At 34.3% G+C, this 14,203-nt stretch overlaps 2 protein-coding genes across 4 annotated transcripts; one reads left to right on the plus strand and one right to left on the minus strand.

The window, feature by feature from the left end:
* The first annotated feature begins 751 nt into the window (after window positions 1–751).
* LOC100811902 (vacuolar protein sorting-associated protein 35A) lies at window positions 752–9,846 on the plus strand. Its single transcript, XM_003517116.5, has 21 exons — window positions 752–1,032; window positions 1,167–1,263; window positions 1,377–1,500; window positions 1,994–2,179; window positions 2,595–2,682; window positions 2,861–2,917; window positions 3,027–3,116; window positions 3,215–3,337; window positions 4,184–4,318; window positions 4,959–5,075; window positions 5,389–5,628; window positions 5,697–5,762; window positions 5,954–6,043; window positions 6,472–6,561; window positions 7,216–7,305; window positions 7,572–7,640; window positions 7,724–7,804; window positions 7,970–8,077; window positions 8,164–8,267; window positions 9,102–9,215; window positions 9,310–9,846. The coding sequence occupies exons 1-21, from the start codon at window positions 940–942 to the stop codon at window positions 9,530–9,532; spliced, it is 2,385 nt and encodes a 794-aa protein (XP_003517164.1). The 5' UTR covers window positions 752–939; the 3' UTR covers window positions 9,533–9,846.
* Window positions 9,847–11,204: 1,358 nt separating this feature from the next.
* Window positions 11,205–13,883, minus strand: LOC100812451 (rac-like GTP-binding protein RHO1). Of its 3 annotated transcripts, none has more exons than XM_006573481.4 (8): window positions 13,743–13,883; window positions 13,297–13,507; window positions 12,948–13,035; window positions 12,758–12,867; window positions 12,511–12,574; window positions 11,875–11,939; window positions 11,731–11,796; window positions 11,205–11,638 (listed from the first exon to the last, which is right to left on the minus strand). In XM_006573481.4, the coding sequence occupies exons 2-8, from the start codon at window positions 13,393–13,395 to the stop codon at window positions 11,537–11,539; spliced, it is 594 nt and encodes a 197-aa protein (XP_006573544.1). In that variant the 5' UTR covers window positions 13,396–13,507; window positions 13,743–13,883; the 3' UTR covers window positions 11,205–11,536. The 3 variants fall into 3 exon arrangements, with proteins under 3 accessions (XP_006573544.1, XP_006573545.1, XP_006573543.1); XM_006573482.4 differs by having other exon boundaries at window positions 13,677–13,783; XM_006573480.4 differs by having other exon boundaries at window positions 13,598–13,783.
* Between the last annotated feature and the right edge of the window lie 320 nt (window positions 13,884–14,203).

Below are 14,203 nucleotides of genomic sequence, written 5' to 3' on the forward strand. Positions count from 1 at the left end.
CATTCATGACAAATATGTAAAGGACGAAAGGGAAAAAAATGGACAAATAAAGACTATGGTGTAAAAGGTGCATGTTAATATAATATAAGTATAAGATTAATTTAACGGTTAAAAGATAGGTACATCATAGGTGGTTTATTATAAAGTTAGTCATATAAATTACATCATAATTTAAATTTGTAATAAATAAATATTTTTAATATATAAATTATATTTTAGATTTATGATAAATAATTTACATTATGATATATAATTATTTTTAATTATTAATATTTTTAAAATATTAAAATTGAATTTAAAAATAAGGATAAAAAAGATAGATGATTGAAAGATATAAAATGTTGAAAAAAAATCTAAAAACATTCTCATTAAAGAAATATTCCGAAACACGTATTGGTGATAAATGACAACTAAAGGCTAAAACTACTCCTAACTATTCTAATTTTAAGAGATGCTATTAATACATCTTCTGATATTCTTTTGATTTTATTTTTTATTATTGATTAAAATTTATTAAAAATTATATTTTTATGTGGATCTTATACTTATAATTCAAGAAGGCTCACACAATTTTTAGTTTTTAATAAGTTTTAACACTATGCTTAACTGATGATCTCGAAAAAAAAAATACTGATAAAAGACAATCTTGATGGAGAATAATTAGGAAAGTAGATGAGAAGCAAAAATACTTAGGATATTGGTGGAGAAGTAAATGAGACAAAAGGGTATTAATTATTAACCAAACAATAAGCAGAGTGAAAAGATAAGTAATAGTATGGGGGTGAAAGTGAAATAGGAACAGGGAGAGGTTAAGAGGAGGCATATTCTCCCTTCTCCCAAGCGGAGACCAGCACGAAGAACTATACTAGCTCGGTCGGACCGGACCGGTAGTTAAGAGAGGGATCGAATTCGAAGCGAAGTTAGACGGAGAAAGCGAGAATGATGTTGGACGGAACCGAAGACGAAGAGAAGTTTCTCGCCGCCGGAATCGCCGGCCTTCAGCAGAATTCCTTCTACATGCACCGTGCATTGGTAACTCCTCCGTTAAACCCTAATCTCTCTCTCTTCCTTCTATTTTCTATTCCCCGCAGCCACGATCACTCTAACTTTTCAGATTCGCCTTCCAAATTCCTAATTGATTCGGATCCAATTTCGATTCGTCGCAGGACTCGAACAATCTCAGGGACGCTTTGAAGTATTCGGCTCAGATGCTCTCCGAGCTCAGGACTTCCAAGCTTTCGCCTCACAAGTACTACGAACTATGTCTGTTCCTCTCTCAGATCCATCGTTACCTTGTTTTCCGTTGGATCCTCTAACTGTTTCTGTATTCGCGATTGTTAATTTGCGTCTTTCTCTCGCTGAATTCGTTGTTTCAGACATGCGCGCCTTTGATCAGTTAAGGAAGCTGGAGATGTTCTTCGAGGAAGAGACTCGTCGCGGTTGCTCCATTATTGATCTTTATGAACTCGTCCAGCACGCCGGCAACATTTTGCCCCGATTGTAAGGGGCAGCTTTGCGGAATCCGTTTTTCTTCTCATATTTATTTGTTGATTATACCTTGTTCATGATAGGAAACTGTTCCCGACTGTTCTATTATAAATAATATATTTATTGTACCAACAGTAGATTGTGTGTCTGTTAAGCTTGTTTCCAAATTCTGATTTAAATTATTTTCTTTTATCTTTGTATGTGGAGCAATGCACAGTCGTGTTGAAATTTGTGATTCCTGCTAATGGGGCATCGTTGAGATTGATATTTATTATTTCATCACGACTCATGGTGAAAAATACTTGGCTTGCTTAAAAACAAATTGCACGTAACTTTTCTCACTGATGCCTTGGCATATGTTTTTGTGGTTCTGAACCTCATTATTTGCACTAATTTTTAGTGAGAGGGGTTTAATGCTTTGAAGATTTGCAGTGGTTAAGTGTACATTCTTTCGAGTTTAATATGCTTCTTACTTGTGAGCTGTTAATTTTATGATTGCGATCAGGTATCTCCTCTGTACAGTAGGATCAGTATACATCAAATCCAAGGAAGCTCCTGCAAAGGATGTTCTTAAGGATCTCGTGGAGATGTGTCGAGGCATTCAGCACCCTGTTCGTGGACTCTTTCTCAGAAGTTACCTTTCTCAAGTTAGTAGGGATAAATTGCCAGATATTGGTTCAGAGTACGAAGGGTGAGTAAGCAAGATTTTTTGCCCTCTGCTCCTTTCATAGGCAGGATTATTCCTCTTTGAGGTTTCTTAGTTGAGTTGGATTTGAAGTTTTAATGAACTGAGCCAGTAGTAAACATTTGGAACATAATTGATGGCACCCTAAGCATCACCATTTCTCTATCAGGACCACTGACCACACTATTATCTCACTTCACCTTTGCAATGTTGATGAATGATTTCAACTCTTGGAATCACAAGAATATTGGATCCTCCTTCTCTGTTTCCTTTTTTTAATGATTCGTCTTTTGTTTCTTATGTCTTTCTGATTCACTCTTGGATTTTTGTATGTCTTGAATATGGGGCAGTGGCAATTATTTTAAAGCAGCACCAATTTGAAATTAATCCGATGTGTGAATGCCTAATTTGACAACTGTAGGGATGCGGATACTGTAGCAGATGCTGTAGAGTTCGTGCTCCAAAATTTCACTGAAATGAACAAACTTTGGGTGCGAATGCAACATCAGGTTGGTTGAATTGTCTGCACATCATTACACACGCGTGTTCGGACATGCATGTCGTCACAATAGTTGCACATCATGAGGGCATGATTTCTGGTCATGCAGGTGTAGTAATGCATGTGAATCTTTCATACTCTTAGCTGACCCTGAGTTGAGGCTTGCTGTCGGGCTTTCTGGTCTGCAGGGGCCTGCCCGGGAGAAGGAGAAACGGGAAAAGGAAAGGAGCGAGTTGCGTGATCTTGTAATACCTGAAGCCTAGAACTGGTTTGCTTCTCTGCAATGGGGTTGTTTAAATGATGAAATGCTTATAGAAGGCTTCTCTTGCTTTTTTGTCCTTGATACATTATTAGGTTGGAAAGAATCTTCATGTTCTCAGTCAGATAGAGGGTGTTGACCTAGATATGTACAAAGATGCTGTGCTTCCCAGAGTACTGGAGCAGGTCTAATTGCTTTATTGTTTCTATTTCTAATCATCAAAGATATGGTTAACTTTCTAACCAGAAAAAAATGATTTGTTTTCCTCAATTATCATGGACAGGTTGTGAATTGCAAAGATGAGTTGGCTCAGTTTTACTTGATGGATTGTATAATTCAAGTCTTCCCCGATGAGTATCACTTGCAAACTCTTGATGTGTTGTTGGGTGCTTACCCTCAACTTCAGGTCAGTGAACTTGCACATTTTTTTGTATTACTTTTGGAGGATGCCTTAATGTATATATGTTTTTTCTCCTTCCAAACCATGAAAGTTCATGTTAGTGAACTTGCACAGTTTTGTTTTACTAATGTAGTAATATTATATTTTATTGTGAAAAAGCACAAATAAAATATAGAAGATATTTATCAGAAAATTCTGAAAAATAGAGAAAGTAAACATCTATATAGTAATGAGCAATTAGCACATCGTCTGAGTTACAAACTGTTGCACAACTTTCTGTCGGCTGTAATAGCTGGACAGTTAGAATTTGAGGAGGGGATGTATTTGGCATTCCAAAATTTTCCTATCAAATATGATTTTAAATTGAAACTTGCATTAATTAAATAATTCTAAGTTTGTGTATGTTCATATCTAATAGATGAAAGCCAGCCTACCTATATTTTTTTGCATTTATTTGCAGATAATGTTACACTCACTGATCCATTTTAAATTATATTCTATTTTTGAGATTTATAATTTTCTGATTGATGGTACATAGGTACTAATAATTTGTTTAAATAAAATAGTATCTGCATTCTTTGAGTTCTAGTTGTTGTCCCATACTTTGGACAATAGAGTGGCCTCACCTGTCAGGGGAACCAATCTATGTTGAATGCCATGGTTTAATTAGTTAAGCATACAATTGTTTTCCCTGGTGGTTTGATAAGCACATGCTTGACAGTAGCTATTGTATACTTTGTTTAGAACTATAAAAATTACATCCAAAATTTCCATGACACTTTATGCTGCAAACCCAGTAGGTATCGGCACTCACTAGCTTTCTGTCTCTTTTTCCCCCACCATATTTTTCAGCCATCTGTGGACATCAAGACAGTACTGTCCCAGTTAATGGAAAGGCTTTCGAATTATGCTGCTTCAAGTGCAGAGGTGTTGCCAGAGTTTTTACAAGTGGAAGCATTTTCCAAATTAAGCAATGCGATTGGCAAGGTATCCCCCCCCCCCTCGTTTTTTGTTGGATATTATATTCAGGTAGCGCAAACATATGTATCTCTATACTGCTTGCTGCCTTAAAGTCAATAAACTGTCATGGTTTGTCTAATTTTGTGGCCAAAATGATTTAACCCATAGTAGTGAATAGCTTGCTATAGAGGAGCAGTTTTCAATTGTGCCATCGCGGCTGCAGTAGTATCTTTTTGTGTGTTATAGTGACACTACAACGATATAGCCTGCAAAAACCCATTTTTACTTTGTGTTAGATCTCTTAGATGCTTTAGTGGGAGAGCAGGATAGTTGCTATTATGAATTTTTTTTATATACTTTTTAAAATGTATACTACATAAATTCTCTGCTTATTCTTGATTCTTCCTCTTCCTTTTTACATTTCTGTTTATATTTAAATATTTATTTCATAACTCATCACTTCAGTGTTGGATTATGAACCTTGTGTTTTGTCATTTTCATTTGCCACTTGAATATTGGATGTCTTTTTTTCATACTTTTGATTTGGATTTCCTTGAGGCAAAAAAAAAATGTACTTCTTTACATCCTTCTCATTTTTTCTATGATACAATGTTATTGCTGTTATGCTCATCAATTGTGAAATATGATGTCTTCAATTGCTATGCAGGTGATAGAGGCACAGCCTGACATGCCCACTGTTGGAGTTGTAACTTTATATTCGTCCCTTCTCACCTTCACTCTTCATGTTCACCCTGATCGACTTGATTATGCAGATCAAGTTTTGGTATGTTTCATTTCAAACTGTTTGCTTTGCACATTTTCATGTTTTAACTTTTTTCATTCATACAATTAATCTTACCTGAATGTAGCCATTGACATTGTTTTTATTTTATCTCTTTACTCATGGTGATAAACCAATACTTCCTTTCAATCAAAGACACAGTTTTGGTAGAATTTTATGTATCAGAAAATAGTTGTTGCATTTAATGCATGTACGTCTGATTGAATTTATAGCAACAGTAGTTCTTTTAATGTAAGGAAGCAAACTTATTCCTGTGTTTTCTAAGACCTGTGCTCTAACTGTATATGCTTGTTAGGGAGCATGTGTGAAAAAACTCTCTGGCAAGGGAAAAATTGAGGACAACAAGGCAACTAAGCAGATTGTTGCTCTATTAACTGCTCCACTAGAGAAATATAATGATATTATGACTGCATTGAAGCTTTCAAATTATCCTCGCGTAATGGAATACCTTGACATTCCAACTACTAAGGTCATGGCAACTGTTATTATTCAAAGCATTATGAAAAACGGAACACGCATTTCTACTTCAGAAAAGGTATGTTATATCTTACTTGTCTGATTTTTTGTGAGTTTTTATTATAACATAGCATGATTTGCTTGTAGGTTGAAGCATTGTTTGAACTGATAAAGGGGCTTATCAAGGATTCTGATGGAATCCCTAATAATGAGGTCATTTCAGTAACCATGACTAGTCTCATTTGTCTTGTCTATTTTTTACAATGCCTATTTGACTTCTCCCATTAATGTCACCTTTTATAATATAATGTTACATATGTTCTTATAAATGTCAGTTAAAATAATCCTTATTTTTGTGATCCATTCTCCTTTCATTATACTTATTTTTTCCCCTTTCCCCTTAGCTGGATGAAGATGATTTCAAAGAGGAGCAGAATTCTCTTGCCCGCCTAATTCTGATGCTTTATAATGATGATCCAGAAGAAATGTTTAAGGTGAATTGCTTATATCCATGTGTTATGATGATGATCAAATTTTTTTTTTTTTTGTACTTGTTTTTTCTGCTGGAAATTTTCTCTTTCTAACTCCAGTTAATAATTTCTGCTGACCACATTTTTTACTTACTAGTACTTCTGGACTGAAGCTGCACATGAATTTTACCCAGGCAAATATTAGAAAATAAATACTTCTCAAGCACTCAACTGAAGTTAGTGTTAACTTGGGATATTTCTTTAACATTTTAATTGGTCATGGACTCCTGTAAATACGAATGCTTACCTGTGATTTTAATATTTCTAACTTGTGCTAATTGTGTTTGATATGTTACCTGTGACTGCAAACTACATTGTTAGTTGGGGCTTGTGCTGTATTTTATGAGTTCAACCTTTAATTTGTGTCATAATTTTCATCCACTAAATTGCAGATCATTGATACTGTGAGGAAGCACATATTGAACGGGGGACCAAAACGCCTGCCTTTCACTGTTCCACCTCTTGTTTTTTCTTCTTTAAAGGTTTGGTTTGGCAGACCTTTTTGATTAGTTGCCTGATTTTATTGTGTGCTGTTTTGCTTTGTTGCTTACATCGTGATGAATTGATATTTTATAGTGCTGGAAGCAAAAGCATAGGTTGAGACCAAATTAATTCAGCATTTTAGCTTGGTTTTGATGTTTAAGTTGATTGAAATATTTCATTGACTTTACTTTGTAATAATTGTTTTGGAATTTGATTATAGATTACTTAACATGATGCTAAGCCTTCTGATTTCATGCTAGAAGCTTGAGTAGATAATTGATTTGCCTTCTATTTGATATCTTTGATAAATGAGGCAACTGCATTTGTAAGTTGAAAATTTTCACCATTGGATTGGATGGAAATTTTGTCTTTATATTTCCAGCTGGCAGGAGTCATATTGGGAGCTCAATTGCTCATTGAAATAAAGTGGCACTATGAGCCGTAATATCTAAATCAAAACCAAAATGCTAAGACTTGTATTACCTTTTACTTCATGCTTTCTTGATGCTGTTGTTCCCTGTGTCTGTCCCTGTTTTATCTTGGATTAAAATGAAAATGGCTGTCTGCTACTACGCTGTTCGCTTATTCTTTTTTTTTTTAAATAAAGTAAAATAGTAGAATTTATGCTGTGTATTTTACTTTATCATCTACAGTTGGTCAGACAGTTGCAAGGTCAAGAAGAAAATCCTTTTGGAGATGATGCATCAACAACACCAAAGAAAATTTTTCAGCTTTTAAATCAGGTAATTTTTTTCCCTTGATAACTGATGTGGGTTTTTGTTTTCTTTTTAACAGTGATTTATGCAAACATAATTTTGTATAAATGATGATTGAATATTTAATAATATAGAGGCTGTGAAGTTTTGTTGGTACGTCAACTGATAATCTAAACAGTTGACATTTGCATGATATCTCTGTTGACTTTTTTGGTTTGTGTTCAATATATTTTTAAATGATTATGCATAGTTAATTGGTTAATTTTTTGGTGGTACCTTTTGTCTTTTCTCAGACCATCGAGACTTTGTCAGGTGTCCTGGCACCAGAATTAGCATTGCAGTTGTACTTGCAATGTGCTGAGGTACTGGAATATATTTGGTTATCACATCAAAATGATATTTCCTAACTATTTGCTGATTTTGTTGTTTCTTTTCTTGCATTAAGGCTGCAAATGACTGTGAATTGGAACCTGTTGCTTATGAATTTTTCACCCAAGCTTATATTCTATATGAAGAAGAAATTTCTGTAAGTACTCCCTACTAGTTTTGTGCTTCCCTCCCTTCCTCAAAAAACAATCCTGTTATTTTCATGGGATTGAAGGTGAGTATTGAGTTGGGGGGAGGAATGTTTATGTTGACAAAATTTATGGGTTAGCCATGCTCAACTATGCATTTTTGTTTTTTATACTAGGATTCCAGAGCACAGATCACAGCTATCCATTTAATAATAGGGACTCTTCAAAGGATGCACGTCTTTGGTGTTGAAAACAGGGATACTTTAACTCACAAGGCCACAGGGGTAATTATTGAATTTCGTTATTGAAATAGTGCTCAATATATGTTTTTTCTACTGATTCCTCTTTTTTGTGCTTTCTCATTGGACAGTATTCAGCAAAGCTTTTAAAGAAGCCAGATCAATGCAGAGCTGTGTATGCATGCTCACATCTGTTTTGGGTTGATGATCATGATAACATGAAAGATGGAGAGAGGTTTGTTTCCATTGACATGACTTCTGTGAGATTTTTGACTTCTATGGAATGCTTGTTTCTTTGCAGTGCTATGCTTGTAAGATTGTTCTGGGTTTTTTGTGGTTACTGTTTGGTTGAACAGAAGTATTGGTGAATTTTAATTGTTTGCATGTCCAAATAGTCCTATTGTTGTTTCTAGAACTATGAGATACATATGTAAGTATGTAACTATCTAGCATCCCGTACACTGCGTGCATTTGTAAATATGCGTGAAATGTGAAAAATATAAATTTCAAAAATATTTAAAAAATATTGTTTTATTGGTTAAAAGGTTATTGGATGTTCAAAAATTTAAAAATTAGTTTAATTGATGAGTTGCAAGTATTTATTTTGATGATGATTTGCAAATATTTCAGTATACTTAATGTTGATTGAAGAAATTTGAGCATTGATTAAAATAATTGAGAAAACTAAAAATCATCTTTAAAGAGAAAAGAAATATTGATATATAAACTCATAAAACATGTTACAAAATGAAGAAGACGTGGCTACATAAGAGAGTACATATAAAGGATATCCTGTTTTCAAGAATGAAGAGTTGAATGTATAAGAGGAGTGTATTAGAGGAGAGTAAGAATGATTTTGTCCAATGCTGCCGTCCCTTGAGAGAGTGAACATACTTACATTAACTCTGCAGAACATTATAAGTTGGAAAAGCAGGGTGGGTAGCGAAAAAATACGTGGAGGATATGTTTCATAATATTTGAAAAGGAATTTGAGAATTTATTTCTTACTTTATGTAATCATGATTCTTACTGTTTTTTTTTGTTATATTCTTTTTTATTTTTGAACCAGGGTCCTATTATGTCTTAAGCGGGCTTTAAGAATTGCAAATGCTGCCCAACAAATGGCAAATGCAGCACGAGGTAGCACTGGATCAGTAATGCTCTTCATTGAGATATTGAATAAGTAAGATTAACATCCATAATCTTAAGTCAGCATATTGTTCTTCTTTGCCTCGCAACTGTGTGAAATGGAATAATGATGTGTATGTTTTTTCTAGGTATCTTTACTTCTTTGAGAAGGGAAACCTACAAGTCACCGTTGCTGCTATCCAGGGCTTAATTGAGTTAATTATGAATGAGATGCAGAGTGATACCACAACTCAAGATCCAGCTGCTAATGCTTTCTTAGCCAGTACCATGCGCTATATAGAGTTCCAGAAACAAAAAGGGGGTGCGGTAGGCGAGAAGTATGAAGCCATCAAGGTTTCACATGCTGGATGACCGATACCCTTGTTGTTGTCGTGTTAGATTTTGAAGCAATTTGTTCTTGGGCAGTTCCAGCTACTGTTTACAATTGTCTTTAGATTTCAACTGAAGAACCACAAGTTTGTGTTCCTTCCTGATATGTGCTGACAGCAAATGTACACTCGGTCATTGAGTTAAGACTCTGATTCATTGTGTAACTAATGAGACTGAGCCACCATTAAACATTGTTAGATCTTTTTTTCTTCCAATTTTACACCAGTTAAGAGAAATTACTTGTAGTACAGTTGCTATATTTAAATTCTTAGTGTGCACAAAAGTTTAGAAGGACTTATCGATTTCCAGTGGAGTCTATAGTCGGACAATTAGTGTTTTTTAATTTTGAAAATTGAAAAAGATTTTTAAGTTATTCTTATCAATATTTTTTGTAATAATTCTTTTAAAAAATATAGTAGTTCTTAGTCATTTTATTTTTTCCTTTTTAATAGAATTATCTCGTTAGGGAGTGTATTTTTTTTTATCATTTGCCTAGTTCTTAGCATGGATTATTGTACATTGATAGGCGAGAATGGGATGTTGGATGCTATCTAGATGTAACGTTACCATATCGGTACTTCCGCCCAATTTATCTTTTTTTAAAAAGTCAATTTCTTTAAAAATGGTTATATACATGCTTTCAAATGTAAGACTAATATGTAAGAAATTGAGACAGATTTGAATGCAACTGAAGACCCATGTGATACGTTGGTCTATAAAAAAAAATGAGTTTAATGGTGATGCATAGCCCTTTTTCTCAAACAAGATTAGTAATGTTTCGCCTCATATTCTGTCTTTAAGTAGGGTAATCTACAAGCGTATCTGCTTCATGTTTCTGGTCTGTAACAAGTCTCTAATACTAACAAGAGACGTTACGTGTTTTGCCAAAAATCGGTCATCAAGACGAGACTCATTTGAAATGGGCTCATTGAAAATTTTAGTTCACTTCCTATGCTAATTTAGATGTGATTCTCAATTCCTCATGCAGCATAAACCATAACAGAAAGCAAAATCCATTCTCAGCGTGTGAAAGTTAAAATTCATTATTATGCATAAACCAAAAAGGACTTAATTTTTCGTAACATTAATAATTTTCCTTTGCATATTATGATATTACCATAGAGTGGATAAAAAAGTCACGTGGTTTGACTTAAATTTTATATAAATTGACTTGGAAAGATTCATAACCCACTAAAAATACCTTATAATTAAGGCCAGGTCAACGCGCAGGCCCCAGAGATTAGCAGTTTAGCACTATACCCCAAAAAGGTGCAGGCACTCGTTATTAAAAAAAATTAACTGAATGAAGAAAAATCCTTATGATAAAATAAATTATATACTGAATTTTACACTGTCATTATCATAAATTACCATACATGAAATTTGTTCTTTTATAATCATCTTAAAAATCATACTATCAATAATTTCTAATTAATTCATCATATAAAATTATTTTCCACTATCCGTATATGATCATCAAAATCAAACTTCATTGATAGTATTTGTCTTTTTTTTTTTTCAAAACACTTGGATTTGTCATGGAGACAATGTGAGGAAACGAAGAAACCGCTTCAGCCTAACTCTTCTATCCCACCAAATGACAACTAAGAAACAAAAAAAAAGAAAAAATCTGTGCACACAGCCAAACCTTGAATTGAAAAATAATATAATTTAAATATATATCTTCAAGCAAACAAGGTCGTTATCCTAACTGGATATTCCAGTCTATTAATACATAAATCAAAACGAAAGTTACAAGAAAAAAAGGTGGGAATCATGAAATGCAAATTTGACTATTAGAGTTTACAATAATTCAAAGAAAGGAAAGCATTAAGCCAACTTATGCTTCAAGGAGATCTAGAGTATTTGTCTGAGGAACACCCACATAAACTACAACTTCTTCAATAGCAAGGAAATGATAAAAATAAAGAAGGGGAGGGTAATACAGGGAGAACAAAGGGCAGTCAAATGTTAACACCTAGTGAATCACAATATCGAACAGGCCTTTTGTGCTTTACCCTTCTTTTTCTTCTGCTTAGGTGGTTGAAGGACAACTCTTATGGCTGCATCAAAGACTGCCTTCACGTTCTGCAATAAATACCCCCCAAAAAAATTAAACAACATATTGAATTAACCATTGTGATTTTAAAAAAGTAAAAGAAATGCATTCAACCATGTACCTCCTGTGTTTTTGAACTGCATTCAATGTAAGCTGGCGCATTAATCAGCTTCCTAAGCTCTTCTCCCTTCAAGGGAATGCACAAGTCAGATTTAATTTATTAAATAACTAAACAAGATTCCAGAGCACCCAAAACAATACTCACCTGAGCTGTGGTAATAGGTACGGCACCAGGATGGTCAATGCAGAACTGCTTATCATCCCGAAGGTCTATCTCATCACAAATCACGAAATAATAAGGAACGGACTATTGGTTGTGAAAACCATCAATATAATATGCACAAATGGAGAAACTAAAACAACCATTTGTCCCCTCAATAGAACAAAACAAGCTATGAACCTCACTGGAAGATTATTTGATAATTTTAATACATATCTCAAGGCAGGGCCAGCCTAACTACCTATACAATCCATGAATTAATCAATCAGAAACATCCATGCATTAAATGTAATGGCATTATCAGCTACATGTTGGAAAAACAATGGTGATAAAAATCTAAAGAAGGAAAAAAAAGAATAAAATGAACCAGACATACAGCCACTTCTGGCCAAAACAAAATCTGGTTCAGCAGTTCATCATTCAGATAAAGGAAAATTTCAAAGGTGCTGTACTTGTATCTTAAGTCAACATTAATCAATCATGAAATCCATGGGGATAAGTTCCTATATTTCATTGTAACACAAGCCACAATGAATAAATTAAATAAACAAGCCAGAAGGCAGTATCTAATGAATGCATGGTACTCAATATCAGTATCACATTATGCAGCAATAAGCTTACCAAGCTTTGTGCCAACCAGAATAATGGGGACACCAGGAGCATAATGCTTCAACTCCGGAATCCACTGAAAATGAAACCACACATGCAATTTATCATCGACTTTTTTTATAAATGAATTATTTTCTTAACATATAACATGATCCATACATCCTTCATTACAGGCCATACAGAAACCTTATAATTATCAAAATAAATAAGAAGAAATACACCCAAAACACTATGACCACAATAAATTGCCACGAAGTACCTTTTTAGAGACATTTTCATAACTGGCCTTGCTTATGAGAGAGAAAGCCAGTATGAAAACATCGGCACCACGGTAACTCAAAGGTCTTAATCTGTTATAATCCTCTTGTCCTGTTCCACAAGTAACACAATAAATCCAGAGAAAACTTCCAAGCTCCAACATCACAGAAACAATAATCACGCAGCATTACCAGCAGTATCCCACAAACCCAGATTCACAATGCTCCCATTGACAACCACATTTGCGCTGAAATTGTCAAAAACAGTCGGCACATAATCCTGTTTTTAAATATACAAATACAACGTAATCAAATAGTTAACCAAATGCTCATTACAAAACAAAACAAAAAACGTTAACCAAACTTCATAATAAATAATAAACTGAGACCCATTTAAACTTTACACATGTTGCAGCTTATGAAACATGTCCCAAATGGAGATGAAATGCAAATGCAGCTGAATTTCTTCATAAATTGCGGAATAGAACAATTACCCAGAACCCAAAATTATGTTTTTAGAAGGGAGAAAGGAAGTACTAACGGTGGGAAAAGTGTTGCTGGTGTAGGAAATAAGCAAACAGGTTTTGCCCACAGCACCATCCCCAACAGTGACGCACTTGATGAACCTAGAAGCGCTCATCTTTGGAACTCGGAGAAAAGAAAAGAGACACCAACAGCCTCAGATCTTCACCTGAGGACCCGATCACACACCCCCTCCAATTTCTTCTTCTTCTTCTGTCTCAATGACACATCTGCGCCACAAAATAACAATAATAATGAATGAATGAAGAACAGAAGAAGAAGGAAGAGAGAATGGGTAACAAGCGAAAGAAAGAACAAACCCTAATTGGGAAAATGCGGAAAGAGATAGTGTGGGAGAAAGGGGGGAAATGGAAAAAAAGGAAACCCTAACAAACAGACCCTGTGACTGTGAGAGGAGAAGGCATTGACGGAGAAGAGAGAGAGAGAGAGAGAGAAATGTGAAACCTTTTTAGGCCCGCGAGATTTTCCTGTTGAACCGCTCATACAACCCAACACCAACAACAAACTCTCCTCTTTTTATTGTTTTTTTCTTTAAAAATATAAATACAATTTTCACTTTCTTTTTGCCATTTTTACTTTGCCTTTTAATCGCAGACAAATTCGGATCCTTATGCCATAAATTCATGCTCACCACTCACCCATTCTGTGGTATTTTTTTATTGTCATTATTACATGTTAAATTTCATTGTATTTTAAGGGAAAATAAGGGAATAAACAAAATAATCCAATAAAAGCATATTCTTTCAGGTTAAGTTAGGACGGGATGTAGGAAAATGGACTTTTTTTATTTTTAATCTTCCAATTCATTAGAAGAAAGAAATTCTCACTAATTAAGAATTTACATGAAAGATAAATAAAGTCTTATAAAAAAATGGCATTTGTTTGGTACAGTCCAAAATTACATA

The sequence above is a fragment of the Glycine max genome, chromosome 1, assembly GCF_000004515.6.
Source record: "Glycine max cultivar Williams 82 chromosome 1, Glycine_max_v4.0, whole genome shotgun sequence".
Taxonomy (NCBI): Eukaryota; Viridiplantae; Streptophyta; class Magnoliopsida; order Fabales; family Fabaceae; genus Glycine; species Glycine max.

What these genes read in the sequence shown, in the direction of transcription:
- LOC100812451 (XM_006573481.4), bottom strand. Translation starts at nt 13,395, where the DNA reads ATGAGCGCTTCTAGGTTCATCAAGTGCGTCACTGTTGGGGATGGTGCT. An exon ending in GGGTTTGTGGGATACTGCTG is followed by an intron (nt 12,868 to 12,947) that starts GTAATGCTGCGT and finishes CTTGTGGAACAG; the next exon opens with GACAAGAGGATTATAACAGA. An exon ending in TACCTATTACCACAGCTCAG is followed by an intron (nt 11,797 to 11,874) that starts GTGAGTATTGTT and finishes ATTCCCTTGAAG; the next exon opens with GGAGAAGAGCTTAGGAAGCT.
- LOC100811902 (XM_003517116.5), top strand. Translation starts at nt 940, where the DNA reads ATGATGTTGGACGGAACCGAAGACGAAGAGAAGTTTCTCGCCGCCGGA. An exon ending in GGGTGCGAATGCAACATCAG is followed by an intron (nt 2,683 to 2,860) that starts GTTGGTTGAATT and finishes TCTGGTCTGCAG; the next exon opens with GGGCCTGCCCGGGAGAAGGA. An exon ending in ATGGAATCCCTAATAATGAG is followed by an intron (nt 5,763 to 5,953) that starts GTCATTTCAGTA and finishes CTTTCCCCTTAG; the next exon opens with CTGGATGAAGATGATTTCAA.